Here is a 14,159-nt window from a genome sequence, read left to right as displayed (position 1 = left end):
GGTTGTGGTGGCAGTAAAGGGAGTAGCACGTGGTGGGTTGTTTGATGGAGAGAGGAGAGGGTAGTGGGCGGGCTAGTTGACGCCTTGACGGGGTAGGTTGATTGTGATGTGAGGTGGTGGCGGGAAGGTTCAGGAAGGTGAGGGAGCCATTGTTAAAGGCTGAAAGCTTGAAATGGAGGTGAAGAGGGAAGAAGGAAGAAGAGAGGGAAAAAATTAAGGGAAAAAAAAAATTACCAGGTAACCAGTCAAATAGGATTGCTAGAAGAAAATATATAGTAAACTTAGGATTATTGAAGGTTAATTGAAAGGTTGGATTATTCTGGGAGAACGGTGCAAAGGTTGGATAATTCTCGTGAAATTTTCCTTTTCTGAATTCCTTGACTTTGGTAATGTTGTCTTTGTATTAAGATGGTTCAAGCCCTTATTTGTTCACAAGATTGGTTAAGAGCAAAGGGATTACCAATTATTGATGTGGAGGAAACTTTAAAAGAGTTAGAGGAAATTGAGAAAGGTAATTATGTTATTTAGCACTTTTACTTATTTTTTTTAGGAAATTTTGTGTAAAACTACCCTAAAGATATGTTGACTTGTCAACAACTACCCGTTTTAAAAAATATTATTTAAAACTACCCATAAGATGACAAATGTTTGTCTAGCATTACCCATAAACGGTTTCCGTCCAATTGAGCCGTTGGTGGGATCCACTCCTACATTTTCCCACTCAATTCTCTCCTCCTTCATTACTTTCCCTCTAAATCACTAAATTAGAAGATGTTTTAAGCTATCGTATCAATTCTTGGTATACTTAATTGGTTTAGGGTTCTTAATTTACTTCAATTAACATAATCAGGGATTCAATTCAGGGTTTAGGGCTTCAATTCAGTTTGGGATTTTAACTTCTAGGGTTTATGGTTTGAATTGAATTAGGGGTTTTCTTATTTCGTTAATTAAAAATTTAGGGTTCTAATTTGAGCAATAAAAATTAGGGTTTCCACAAGTTCAACAATTTATAATTCAAAAGCCACGAATTTCACATTAATTACTACATTTTACCTCGTTCATCCTTGTTTTTGTTTAGTATTTTTCAGCATTTACTTTGCCCTTTCCTTTAACCATTGATAGTTTCACCCTCTGACATGTAATTAGCCAAAGAAACAAGAAGATGAAGAGAAAAGAGAAAGGCAACAAAGGAAAAGGGTTATAGGCCTTGTTAATTTTCCAACATGGGGATGAATTTGGAGTTTTACTTAGGTTAGTTTAAGATGGTGAATGGTGGAAGGTAAAAGAAGAGGGGTGAAAATGGAGGGAAAGTATAAAGAAGACAGAGATAGTTGAGGAGGGGAGTTGTTTGGGTGGGAATCCGTAAAGGGGCCCCACAAATGGCTCAATTGAACGGAAACCGTTAATGGGTAGTGTTAGACAAACTTTTGCGATCTTATGGGTAACTCTAAACAATATTTTTGAAAACGGCTAGTTGTTCACAAAATGATCTATATTTAAGGTATTTCTACACAAAATTTCCTTTTTTTATTATTACTTATTAATTATTAATACAATCTATTTTCGTTTTGATTTAGATATGCAATGTGGCGATGTAGACAATGAAGTCATTTTTGTAGACTTGTTGGTTTGAAGCACGTGGTTGAAGGTTTGAAGCGCGTGATTAAAGGGAGATAAGGGATTAAGCATACTAATATAATCAATTTTCGACTTTATATAATTGTTAAGTATGGTTTATACTATGTTTTGACGTATATAATAAGTAGATAACTATGTATTGTAATGAAAAAAAAGGTCAAAAGTTTGTGCAAAAGAAGGTATGAAACAAGTCCAAAAACAGGTGCTGAAACAGGTGCTGAAACAGGTCCAAAAACAAGTTCAAACACAGGTCCAAAGTAGGCCATAAAAGAAAGAAAAGAAAACAGGTCCAAACCTAAACCGGGCCTGAATTTTCAAGTCTGGACCGGAACTGGACCGGTTGAAACAGGTCCATCACAGGTTAATTATAGGTCCAATCCGGTCTAGTTCCAAACCAGTCCCGATCCGGTCCGGGTCTGGACCGGTGTTCACCCCTTACTGGTCATAGGCAATTGCACAGGACCCCAAGAAATAAAAGGCCAAAATTGTAAAGCACTTTTTCTGTTAAAAAAAAATATTTACGCTTATCATATTCGTTAACATACTAAACACTTACTCCCTCCGTTTTTAAAAACTTGCTCCACTTTCCATTTGCGGCCGTTTTTAAATACTTGCTTCATTTCCTTATTTGGAAAACTTTTACAATATTTAATCAATTTCTCTCACCTAGTGGTCCCAACATATATTCTCTCTTTTCCAATTCTCTCCACTACTTTTGTTTTCTTTAATTTTTTTATTCTTCCACCAACCCCATTACCTCCATATTTTAAATGGAGCATGTATTTAAAAACGGAGGGAGTAATACCTATATCACTCGGACTCTTCATTTAGCTTCAAGTACTCGTGTCATATCCTCGATACCTAGAAATGCATATGACACTTAAACATTTCTTTAGAATTTATTTCACAAAATAGCCTGATCAGACACTCGGACACATATCCGTGTCAAACATGGGTACCCGAGTCCGAGTAAGGTAGTTTAACACAATAACTCATTGAGTCATTGATCATTAATACTACCTCCGTTACAGGTTATGTGCAACGATTTGACATAAAGCAGAGAGGGAAAATGTTTAATCGTTGCACATAACCTGTAACGGGGGTAGTACAATAACTCTTTGTCACTTTCTAAAGCCTAGAAAACGGAAAGAAAAAGGTAAAGTATATCAAAAGAAGGAGAGGATCAGCCAGCAAAAATATTCATTATACGTTGTACTTTGTATTGAATAAGAATATATACAAAGAGTAAAAGCATATGTACAATGTAATATGTATGTTGCAAAATATACATAATTTTTCTGTATGCTGTATCTGAAACTGAGTGTTTGTATAACAAGTAATCAACTCAAAAACTCATAAGAGAGATTCAGCAAGTTAAGTTTTCATCACCTCTTTAACTGATCATCTTGGATGATTAGCATTCAATTTGCCTAGTGTTACACTTTCAAAGGGCTCAGAGAGGTAATTGTGTGTCCGAGCAGATAGTTCTTGTGCAACATAACGCATTGTAGGCCGCGAATTTGGCTCTGTACTGGTGCATAATAGAGCTAATGTGACTGCAGTTACCACTTCCTCTGCTGTATGTCCTGTAGGTGGTGAGAGACTTTGGTCTAAAATGTCTTTCAGTAGTGCTTCGCGCTTCTCAGCTACAGAAGATAATGAGGTTAGAAGTTCTCCTGGATGCTTACCCATCATAACTTCTAATGACACCACTCCATAGCTATAAACATCACACTTTTCGGTCACTTTCATTGTTAGAGCCAACTCTGCAAAGGGGAAACAATGATAAGATGATTTATGTCAGATGCAGGAACATGTTCAACCACAAAAAACTAGATTTCCAAGAACAAAATTACCAAACACCGAACATATATGACTAATATGATACATAATCTTTAGAGGCTTATGTTAATAAATGTCAAATGCAGAAATATGACCAAATATGAAATACAAATTCTATAGTGAAGGTTAAAATCTTCATAAGTTTTCGTGTATCAATATCAAGTGCACATAATGATCATGTGTAAACCGATATTACCTAGACTGAACAGATTAATAGATTATGCTAGCTACATATGAAAAAGGTGATCTTAAGAAATTTCACCTAAAGAATCTAATATTAGGATTGATAGAATTTGAAAAATCAATGAATATGGAAGACAAGCTTGAGACTTACCAGGGGCCATATATCCATAAGAACCAGCAACTGTGGTCCAGCTAGATGCATCTGTGCTGAGAATCTTTGCTGTGCCAAAATCTGATAGTCGAGGCTCAAATTCATCATCAAGCAAGACATTGTTTATGGATATGTCACGGTGAACAATAGGTGGGGTGCAATCATGGTGCAAATAAGCGACTGCATGTGCTAACCCTCTTACGGTATTCACTCTTCTTTCCCACCCTAGTCCTTCTTTGGCTTCTTTACTGTACAACACATTCCCCAAACTGCCGCGTTCAACATAGTCATAGACCAAATACATAGAGCCCTTTCTAGAGCAATAACCATATAACTTGATTATATTCCGGTGTCTAACCTCAGTCAATGCCCTTATCTCATTCTCGAAGCTTTTTTTATTTGCCAAGGGGATGTCACTAGAATCTGACATGTTGAGCTTCTTGACAGCAACCAGCTGACCTGACATCAAAGATGCCCTATATACACTGCCAAAACCACCTTTCCCAATGCAGTAAAATTCACTGAAGTCATCAGTGGCCTTGACAATTTCTCGGAAGGTAAACCTTCCTTCTGTCCCCCATATCAAAGACTCTGAATCGCTTGTATCTGAAAAAGTTTTGCTCTCCATATCTCTCTGTTTGATCTTTCTGCAACATAAACATAATGCAACTACACAAACTGCAAGGAGAAGAAGGGAGGCAATTGGTACCACAACAGCAATAACAACTTTTTTGTGGTTGTTGTGAGACTTGATGCGGTCACAGGTGGGTATTCCTGTTGCATTCCCACAAAGGCCAGAATTTCCCATGTACAGCCCATTTTGGAAAAATCTTGCACTGGGGACTGAACCTGACAAGTTGTTGTAGGATAAATCGAGAGATTGTAAGCTAAGCATGTTCGATAGTGATGGTGGGACTGCCCCTGAGAGAGAGTTGTGGGAGAGATTGAGTTTCTCCAAGGAAGTGAGCTTGTCAAGGTCTTGAGGGATTGGGCCAGAAAGAGAGTTGCTGCTCAAATCCAACATAACTTGAATTTCATCCAAGTTGCTGAGCTCTTCTGGTATGTTTCCTGATAAGCGATTCTGATTCAACTTCAAGCTCAGTATACTACCACAATCCCCAAGCTCTAGAGGGATTTCCCCTGACAGATTATTTGCTGATAAATCAAGATACTGAAGATTCTGCAGCTTGCCAATGCTTTTCGGAATATCTCCCTCCAAGTGATTCCCGCTCATATTAAGGTTGATCAACAAACTTAAATTTCCCAATTCAGCAGGTATTGTCCCACTTAGTTCATTTGAATCAAGAGTTAGAACACGCAAATTATGCAGCTTCTGAAGCTCTGCTGGTATTGCCCCTGAAAGATTGTTACTGTCAAACTGGAAGTTTGTCAGATTTCCACATTCTCCCCACTTGGGTGAGATCTCACCAACAAACTGATTTTTGCTTAGGCTGATGAAAGTGAGATTTGGGTATACACCGAATGCTTCTGATATATTCCCATTGAACTGATTTCCATCCATACGGACTCTAGTTAACCCTGTGCAATTCCTCAAACAATCAGGAACCTTGCCAGTGAAGTTGTTGCCGTTAACTGTTAAGAGCTCAAGCTTGAATCCACTGCACAACCTAGAAGGCAATTCCCCAGAGAAACTGTTGTTTGAAAAGCTAACATTGGTAAGAGAAAGGCTATGTTCACCAAAATTTTGTGGGATTTCCCCTGTTAAATTGTTGGTGAACACAGAAAAAATTTGTAAATTTGTGAGGTGTGATAAGGATTCAGGTAACTCGCCATAGAGTTGATTAGAATTAATATCAAGAACAGTCAACGACGTGAGATTCCCCATCTCTGGTGGGATTCTTCCAGTGAGATTGTTAGAGAATAGTTGTAAGGTTGAGAGGTTGCCTAAGTTTCCAATGGTTAAAGGAATTGATCCTGAAAGTTGGTTTGTCGAAAAATCAAGATCTACCAGGTTGTTCAGTTTACCTATCTCTGAGGGTATAGTACCAGTGAAACTGTTATTGTAAAGGAAAAGAACCTGAAGTTTTGACAGTTGACCTAGTTCTGGTGAGACAATCCCACTGAAATTATTGTTCTGAATTTGCAAGGAAACCAACTCGGTCCAATTGCTAAGGAAATAAGGGGAGATTTCACCAGACAGAATGTTTTCAGATAAACCAAGAGCTGATATTTTCCTAAGATTGCTCAAGGATAATGGCAATTCTCCAGCAAGTGAATTCCCAGCAGCAGCAAAAAAAGTAAGGTTTGTACATAAGCCAAGCTCAGAGGGAATACTAGAGTTCAATCTGTTCGAATGAACATCGAATTTCTCTAGGTTCCTAAGTTGGCCAATGGGAGAAGGAATGCTACCAGAAAGAACATTACTATGCAGCTCAATAACTTTGAGTCCAGAGATCAAACCGATATCATCAGGGATTGTACCAGAAAGCTGGTTCGAACCCAAATGAAGCTCAGTTAGACTTGATAACTTGGAAATGTTGGTTGATATTGATCCACTGAATGAGTTATTAGTAAGATCAAGGTACTGAAGATTTGGAAGACTAGTAAAAAGAGAAACTGGGATCAACCCAGTTAAATAGTTAAAGGACATGTCAAGGTAAGTCAAGTTCCTGCTCCTAAAAATGAACCTAGGAAACTCCCCAGTTAACTCATTAAGCCCAAAACTCAAGTGGGTTAACAAAGGCATAGGACTAAACATAGACCAATCAGGAGTTTCAAGATAATTAGCTCCAATATCTAACAACCTTAACCTCCCCAAACTACTAAGTTCAACAGGAATACTATTGTTCAGGTTATTATTAGACAGATTAAGATACACAAGTTCTGACAATCGACCGACATCTTGAGGAATAAACCCATCAAAGTAATTGGTGCTAAGATCCAAGTAAGTAAGCTTAGAAAGATTACCAACAGTTAATGGGATTTGACCTTCAAGATTGTTGCTGTCAAGAACCAAACTTTCTAAATTTGGAAATGCACTGAAATTGAAGCTGCTGAGACTCCCAGAAAGATCTTGACTGCTTAAACTGATGTTTCTGACAGAAGTTACATTGTTACAGACTATGCCAGTCCAATTACAGAGGTTTTGTGCATCTGAAAGTCTCCATGAAAGAAGAGAATCAGGTACAGGAGATAAGGAATTTTTCCACCTAATAAGTGCTTGTGCTTCAGTCAATGTTGCTTCTGAAATTGAACCAAAATTCAGTGCTAAAAATATGAAAGAAATCAGAAATATTTTGTGACCCATTTGAAGAAACAAAAGAAAAAGATATGAGTTGTTTGTTTTCCTTATATTTGGTACAAATAAATTCTGGTTTTGAATTTAAAGATGAATATAGAATAGTATTCAATTATTCATGCATGTTCATTTTGACTGATGTAATCTTTATATATTATAATAGGGAATGGTCAACTATGCATTGTATAATAGATGAATTTATTATGTTCATATGGACCTTGAATTGCTGAAATATCTAGCTGTGTAATAATTTAAATAATGTCAAGTTGCAATTTTCTATGACTATTTCTTCTTTTGGATTATGTTCAGCCCCTTGTATAAAAAGATTAGTATAAACCTGTTTTAATCTAGATCTATAAGATTTTGGAATGTTGGCTTATGCCATTTAAGACTTGTTTTGCTACTTGGTATTTACATTTCGAACCATATCACTTCTTGACACTTCTTAAAGAACCAAAACTTCATCTGGCATAAGCCATCAACGTCTTTCGACTCGTGCTAATAACTTCAACTCTGTTTTTCACGGTCACATCATTTCATAAAGTAATATCCCGTGTTACTTAAACTCTATTTTTCAATAATGGTCACATCTTTTCATAAAATAATATCCCGTGTTACTTTGTATTTTTACTAAAAAAAAAATTCTACATTATATATCTTAAGATTAAATCACTAAATATAATAATGTATAAAAATAAAATAAAATAAAATCTCAAAAGATGTTCTTATTTTACCATACATATTCAAACCGTCAATTCAAGAAGAGAGGATCTTATACTTGATAATTTAATACAACCAAAATTGATTCGTATGAAACTATAAACCATCAACCAAATTTCATGGCATTATAAGTTCAAAATCATGTCTTTTTTCTACTATGATTATTGTTTGACATTTGAGCCGGAATAATTTGAGCCAAGTTGATGTTACACCCAAAAAAAAGTCATTCTTTTTACCAAAAAAGGATTTACAATTTAATTATACTATGAAGAATAGCTGGTTGGATAAGACTTGTGAGGACAAAATAGTCTTCAAAAGTTAACAAGCGGCAGCCATATTAACAACAGAGCACCTCATGTTCATACATAAATAGATCTCAAAGTCAGAGGATATTAAATTGATGAACACTCCTTAGACCCGTATTTAACCACAAGTACTCGTGTTGGACCCTCAACACTTCGAAGTGCATGTTGGAAGGGAAAGCTGCAATCAATTATCATTGTTTACGAGTGTCAAAACATCCCTCACAAGTCACAACTACGTCTAAGTGTTCTAGCTATACCCTCATCTCCAGAAACCTAGAACTTGAAAAGAAAAAGAATTACTCCGTATATAACAACCAATCTAATGCGTAGACCAAATGTATCTGTGTCAACTCTACCCAAGTTCGAATACTATAGAAACAGTCACTACAGATCATTAAAGAGGATTATACAGTTATACAGCAACAGCAAACAAAAAAAAATTGAAGAAAAAAATGATTAAACAAGACTCTACATTATTGACTATATTAACAAACCAATGAAGAATTACAACCAGCTATAGGCCTATTTACCACTCCACACACACACACACACACAGTGGTAAATGACAACCTCAGCAAAATTCACAGTATGATGTATTTGCAGCATATATATATATCACAAAGCAAGAGGAACAAATGAAGAAAATCAACACATTTTCAAGGATATCAGTATTTCACATATACTTTCCCGTCCCAATAGGAAACCATATACGCTCTATAAACACACACGACGGCTAGCATGACTCTCAGCAGCACCTTTGTTCAAAGCTCTCTCCAGCCTAGTTTCGAAAGGAGTAGAATGCCAATTCACCCTGTTATCCTGCAATATTGTAGAATCCATCAGTACCCTGGGAATTTTTTCATGGGCAAAACAGATCCCGTAAGCTCATTACATGTATACCTCTCTATATTTGCTAGTAGTATTTGGTATCCCTTTAAACGAAGAGACAGAACCATAGTCTTCAACAGGGGTTCTATCATTCCAGTGCACCCCAACGGTGCCAAGTAATGGCCTTTCATCTGGGCTTCGACTAGGTGATTTTCTTGGGGAAGAAGTGGCAGATAATTGCTTAAGCTCTTCAATTGTTAAGGCGCCCAAAATGGGCCTTTCCTCCTGACTTCTCACAGAATTAGAACCATGTGAAGATGCACTTGCCCCAGATGATATTGGCTCCATGTTTATGGGTACAGCGTTGCCAGGTGGTGTTTTCTGAGAGGAAACTATCCATGTAGATAGGCTGGCATCAACTGCTACTTCATGTTTAGGCTCATCTGATATTGCTTTAGACTTTAGTGAAGATTGTTGAAAACTTAGATCCACTAGACAATTCTCCTTCTGCTCTTCTATGAGCTGTGGTCCTTTAACTTTTACATATTTCCATTGAGCTGTGTTCTCAACAGGATTTAACACTGAATGAACATAGCCAGCCCTGTCTCGAGCACCACGGTTGAACACTACAGGAGTTACAGCTCCTCTCTCCAGAGAATCATGATCCATATAATCATTGTGCCCATCATCGACAAAGCACGTCCCAGAACTTTTAGTCCTTGATTCCACAGACGAACAAGAAAAGTCTTGGACTTCTCTCAGATGGTACTCATCATCACTGTATTCATCATCATAGACCTCATCATCTTCACCTTCATCTTCATCTTCATCGTCATCCAAATCACTTACTTGACAGTCAAGTTCTTCATCTTCATCATCACTTTCTCTACAATTTTGATACCTGTGATTTGGTGGGAATGACCCCAAACTGGACAAAGTCGAACTACCTTCAGACACTGAAGATGATTTGGTTGGTTTCATACTACATTCATCAACCACATTCTCACCTCCCATTTCACTCTCAACCATATTCTCTGGTGGCTCAGCATAGGGTATATGCTCATATTCTTTAACATTTGAATCAAAGGTGACTCTCTTTCGTGTACCTGAACTCAATTGTTCCTCTGGACTTACATTTGCATCGAACGTGACTTTCTTTCGTATACCAGAACTCAATTGTTCCTCTGGCTTTACACTTAAGTCCAAGCTGACTTTGTTTACTGTCTCCAAACTCAACTGTTCCTCCGGCTTAACATTTGAATCAAAGCTGACTTTCTTTTGTGACCCTGAACTCGACTGTTCCTCTGGCTTAAGATCTGAATCGAAGGTGACTTTCTTTTGCGACCCTGAACTCAACTGTTCCTCTGGCTTAACATCTGAATCGAAGGTGACTTTCTTTCGTGACCCCAAACTCAAATGCTCCTCGGGCTTAACATCTGAATCGAAAGTAACTTTCTTATGTATCCCCAAGCTCAATTGATGATCCTCTAGCTTATTCCTATATACAATAACCCACAAAACCTAATTAAAACACTGCAAACCCAACAATACCAAGGAATAAAACCGAAATCAGTATCATTTCAGAACAAATTGTGGGGGAAAAAACAGAGAACTACCCAAAAACTTACTTATCAGTTAAGCTGATTTGTTCCTTCGCCACTACCTTAACACTACAGAACATCAAAACAGCACACAATCATAATCAAAAAACCATAATTGCAAATTAACAACAAAATCACTAGTAAAATACAGACAGCAACTAGACATAAAATTAGTTAAACCCACAAAAAATGTACTAACACAATTTTTCCCCCTTCCCCAATACAATTTTTTTTAAAAAAAAGTACAATTCAAAAAAACCCTAATATGATACAGAAACCCTTTACAAAATTGAGCCAAAATACTGACAAGAAGGTGAAATTCAAGTAACAAAATTAAGCGAACATGATAAAAAAAAAAAAAAAAAAAAAAAAAAAAAAAAAAAAAAAAGAGGGGAATACTCACCAAGATTTAGGAACTTGAAGATCAATTGGGTTGTCAAAAAATTCTCGATTAGGAAATGAATTGGGAGTAGGATAAACAGGATTATACTGATTTCGAACATCCTACAACAAACAAAGAAAATAAATCAAAAAATCAACAACAAAAATAAATTATAAATAAAGATCAAAAGAAATTCGACAAATTATAAAGAGTGAGCTTACAAACCTGAGTAGGTGGGTTTTGATGAGAAACGAAATGGGTATTTTTCCGACGCTTTGATTCATCCTTGGAAGAACCAAAACACCCAAGAAAACAACCCATTGTAAGAAAACACAGTGAAAAAGATGATCGAAAGAAAAGCGACGAAATTGAGTTTTCAGAGAAAATTTTTTGGGTTAAATGAGAACTTTCATGGTTTGAAAAGATTCAGACAAGAATTGGGGAGGAGAGAGAAAATGGAGGAGCGTTTCATGAACAGAAAAAAGGGGAAAAGGGGGAAAACGGTAAACGAAGATTGGTGGGGAAGAAGGTGTTTGTTTGGTTAGGGTTTATGTGATTGAATTTGGGGAAAAGGAAATGACCGTTGGGAATTGGGTTAGTGGAGGGAGGAAGTGTTTTTGAAAGCGTGTTTGTTATTCTTGGTGGGGTCATCAGAAAGTTGTTTTCTTGCAATGGAGTATTTTGATTGTTAATTAGATTAATCCTAGATTTAGGGATTTTGTTTTAAAAAAAATAAAAATGCAAAATTTTGATTATCTTTAGATAGAGCATTTTGATTATTATCGACACGACAGGTAATATGACCCGAACCGATTCTATACATAATTTATTGAGAGAGAACCCAATTCCTATTAAAAATTGACTTGATTTGTTCCATTTATCATATTTTATAATGACTTAGAGGAATGAGAATGAAGGACAATTAACCTTTTTTTTAAAAAAAAAAAAAAATGAGGCTACAAAACCCTCCAAAAGGAAAAATTGTAGAAGGAACCAGAAAACTCTCTTAATCAATAAAAAAAAAATTAATAATAATAAAAACTAGAGGGAACTCCTCATAAACACTCTGTTAATTTGTTTGTTGTTGATTTATTTTCAACCCTATGGTTATTTTTGTTGCTTAAACATTATGCTATATTGATATGAAATTTCAAGAACACAAAAAAAATCAAGGTGTTTAATTGTTTACAAGTGCACTTAAAATTTGTGAATTTTGATGGGTTTGTCGTCCTAATTATATAAAAAAAAATATCCTGATAACTCAAGTCTTTTTTATAGTAATAAGGAAAGCAAAGGTCGAGGCTACAATAATCGAGGGTTAATTAAGTGGCCTGCCTAATAATATATGAGCCATTGTTTCAAGCTAGGCTTCACTTTTATCCAATAATCAATTGATTGATTGGATACAAACTGGCTTAATAATATAACATAGATATAATAATGAACCATGGCAATCAATCCCCTCTAGACTATTGGTCTCACGAGATTTGGTCAAAGGAGTATGTAAGTGAACATGATATAATGAATAGAGTACTCAGCTCGACCATGCATAAGGATAGCAAATAACAAACTCGTACCATTTATTTAATTTGGTGAGTTTATACGGTTAGTAAGAAAGATAATAATATAATATAGAGAAAAGCAAACATTAGATGTCATATACAGTATAAAGTATTAATGCATCAAATTAATTTTGAAAACGTGAAATTTTGCATTGGGAGTAAGTAAATATTTTTGCCTGAGTCATGAGTGTCGATAGAAAATGAGAATCCTTTGCTATATAAAAGATGAGAGAATAAGAAGAAAAACAGAGTTAAAGGAGTAAGCTAAAACATTTCTCTGAAAACATTAGAGAGTCATCTGGAGAAAAATACTCTCCTTAAGAGACATATATGTTCTCCATTTCTCTTAAAGTAAAGAAATTCTAATTTAGTTCATGTCTGTTTAAGCTTTCAATTTGTGCATTGTAAGATATGAGTGTCGTAATCTTTCCTTATTAAATAAAAAGTTTTCTTTCAAGAGGGAACACTATCCTCTGGAACCTTTATATCTCAAATGAATTACTTTGTTGTTTAAAAGTTCATCATAAACACAAAATAACTTGTTTAAGTAGAAAATACGGTCTAAGGTAGAACACAAATTAGATCCGTGTTGAGCTTGATATAAGGAAGACAGGGTTATGGTTAGCTATCTTGGGAAAGTCGGAAGCTGAAGGACGCTATAGGTTCCATTGCTAACTAAGTTCAAGTATTGGTCAAAACTTTCTTAGTAAACAGTTATTATTGCGAATCATGGTGGACATTAACCTTGAAAAGAGGATTCATTATGGTATATAAGTAGTAAGTAGAGTAAAGATAACTAGTACCATAAAAATGAATTTATGTTGATTAAACGCTAAAAACAATTTTGTCAATACTAGTTCAAATATTGCCTTGATAATATTTATCTTGTCACTGTTAGTATTAGGGTTTGTTCTCATAGACTGAACTCAGGTGAACTGAACTAAGTTGAACTGAACTGAAATAAATATTTTATAAGAGAAGGAAATTAGGATTTGAACTGAAAATAAACGTATGAGAACATGCCCTTAGTATTGTCATCTGCTCACATATAGTATCACAAAAAGACGAAAGGCTATGGACAAAAGTGTGCTCGTCCGTGCACCGTGCTGGGTCGAGCCTGATTTTTTTTTTTGCAACTAACCACTATTCCATGAGCAAAATCTTGAAGGTTAAGGTCTATAAACACATTGAGAGACTAAATCCAAGCCTTTTGTATCTTATCTTATTAATTAAGGGCATGTTTTTTGGCTTAAAAATTGACTTGGCGTTTTAGCTAATGCTCGACTTGGCTAGTTGGCTCCGCTCACAAAAGTTACAATCACCTCAAATACTTTGTATTGAGCAATCAATTTGAAATACGGAGTACTATCCTTCCCCCTTTATATGATCTTCCCATTTCATAATTACAAAGATTAATAGTTCTCATCTAAAAATTATCCCATGGTTAGAAAGTTCCAATCAATTTTCCTCTATTTTCTTAAATGTGTCAAAATTTATTACTTGGCCATTGTCACTATTCCATACAATTTTTTTCCTTTGTTTTATTCCAATTTAAAATCATTATTCTCCTTTTCCCAATCGCAAAATAATTAATTTCTTTGTCCTTCTTTTTTTTGTTTTATAATATTCATTTGTTATGAAAAACAAGATTATTAATGCACTTCGATCCATCCGTTCCCAAAATACAT

The 14,159-nt window shown here is 35.6% G+C and overlaps 2 protein-coding genes across 3 annotated transcripts; both read right to left on the bottom strand.

Annotated features, from left to right (window-relative positions):
- Positions 1 to 2,743: 2,743 nt before the first annotated feature.
- On the bottom strand, positions 2,744 to 7,137 carry LOC110727998 (MDIS1-interacting receptor like kinase 2-like). Its single transcript, XM_021907600.1, has 2 exons — positions 3,815 to 7,137; positions 2,744 to 3,404 (listed from the first exon to the last, which is right to left on the bottom strand). The coding sequence occupies exons 1-2, from the start codon at positions 7,080 to 7,082 to the stop codon at positions 3,040 to 3,042; spliced, it is 3,633 nt and encodes a 1,210-aa protein (XP_021763292.1). The 5' UTR covers positions 7,083 to 7,137; the 3' UTR covers positions 2,744 to 3,039.
- A 1,008-nt stretch (positions 7,138 to 8,145) lies between these two features.
- On the bottom strand, positions 8,146 to 11,970 carry LOC110727997. Of its 2 annotated transcripts, XM_021907598.1 has the most exons (5): positions 11,135 to 11,970; positions 10,931 to 11,031; positions 10,555 to 10,596; positions 8,999 to 10,424; positions 8,147 to 8,917 (listed from the first exon to the last, which is right to left on the bottom strand). In XM_021907598.1, exons 1-5 carry the CDS (start codon positions 11,228 to 11,230, stop codon positions 8,813 to 8,815), a joined length of 1,770 nt encoding a protein of 589 aa, XP_021763290.1. In that variant the 5' UTR covers positions 11,231 to 11,970; the 3' UTR covers positions 8,147 to 8,812. The 2 variants fall into 2 exon arrangements, with proteins under 2 accessions (XP_021763291.1, XP_021763290.1); XM_021907599.1 differs by lacking the exon at positions 10,555 to 10,596 and having other exon boundaries at positions 8,146 to 8,917.
- Positions 11,971 to 14,159: the final 2,189 nt, after the last annotated feature.

The sequence above is a fragment of the Chenopodium quinoa genome, unplaced genomic scaffold (assembly GCF_001683475.1).
Source record: "Chenopodium quinoa cultivar QQ74 unplaced genomic scaffold, ASM168347v1, whole genome shotgun sequence".
NCBI lineage: Eukaryota > Viridiplantae > Streptophyta > Magnoliopsida > Caryophyllales > Amaranthaceae > Chenopodium > Chenopodium quinoa.
The sequence above is the reverse complement of the archived record's forward strand: the minus strand, read 5'-3'. Positions and strand labels throughout refer to the sequence as shown.

Excerpts from the sequence above, each read along its gene's own strand:
- LOC110727998 (XM_021907600.1), bottom strand. The coding sequence starts at position 7,082 with ATGGGTCACAAAATATTTCTGATTTCTTTCATATTTTTAGCACTGAAT. Across the intron at positions 3,405-3,814 it reads TTATGGATATATGGCCCCTG|AGTTGGCTCTAACAATGAAA; the intron begins GTAAGTCTCAAG and ends TCCCCTTTGCAG.
- LOC110727997 (XM_021907598.1), bottom strand. The coding sequence starts at position 11,230 with ATGGGTTGTTTTCTTGGGTGTTTTGGTTCTTCCAAGGATGAATCAAAG. Across the intron at positions 10,597-10,930 it reads CTTCAAGTTCCTAAATCTTG|TGTTAAGGTAGTGGCGAAGG; the intron begins GTGAGTATTCCC and ends GATGTTCTGTAG. Across the intron at positions 10,425-10,554 it reads CAAATCAGCTTAACTGATAA|GAATAAGCTAGAGGATCATC; the intron begins GTAAGTTTTTGG and ends TATTGTATATAG.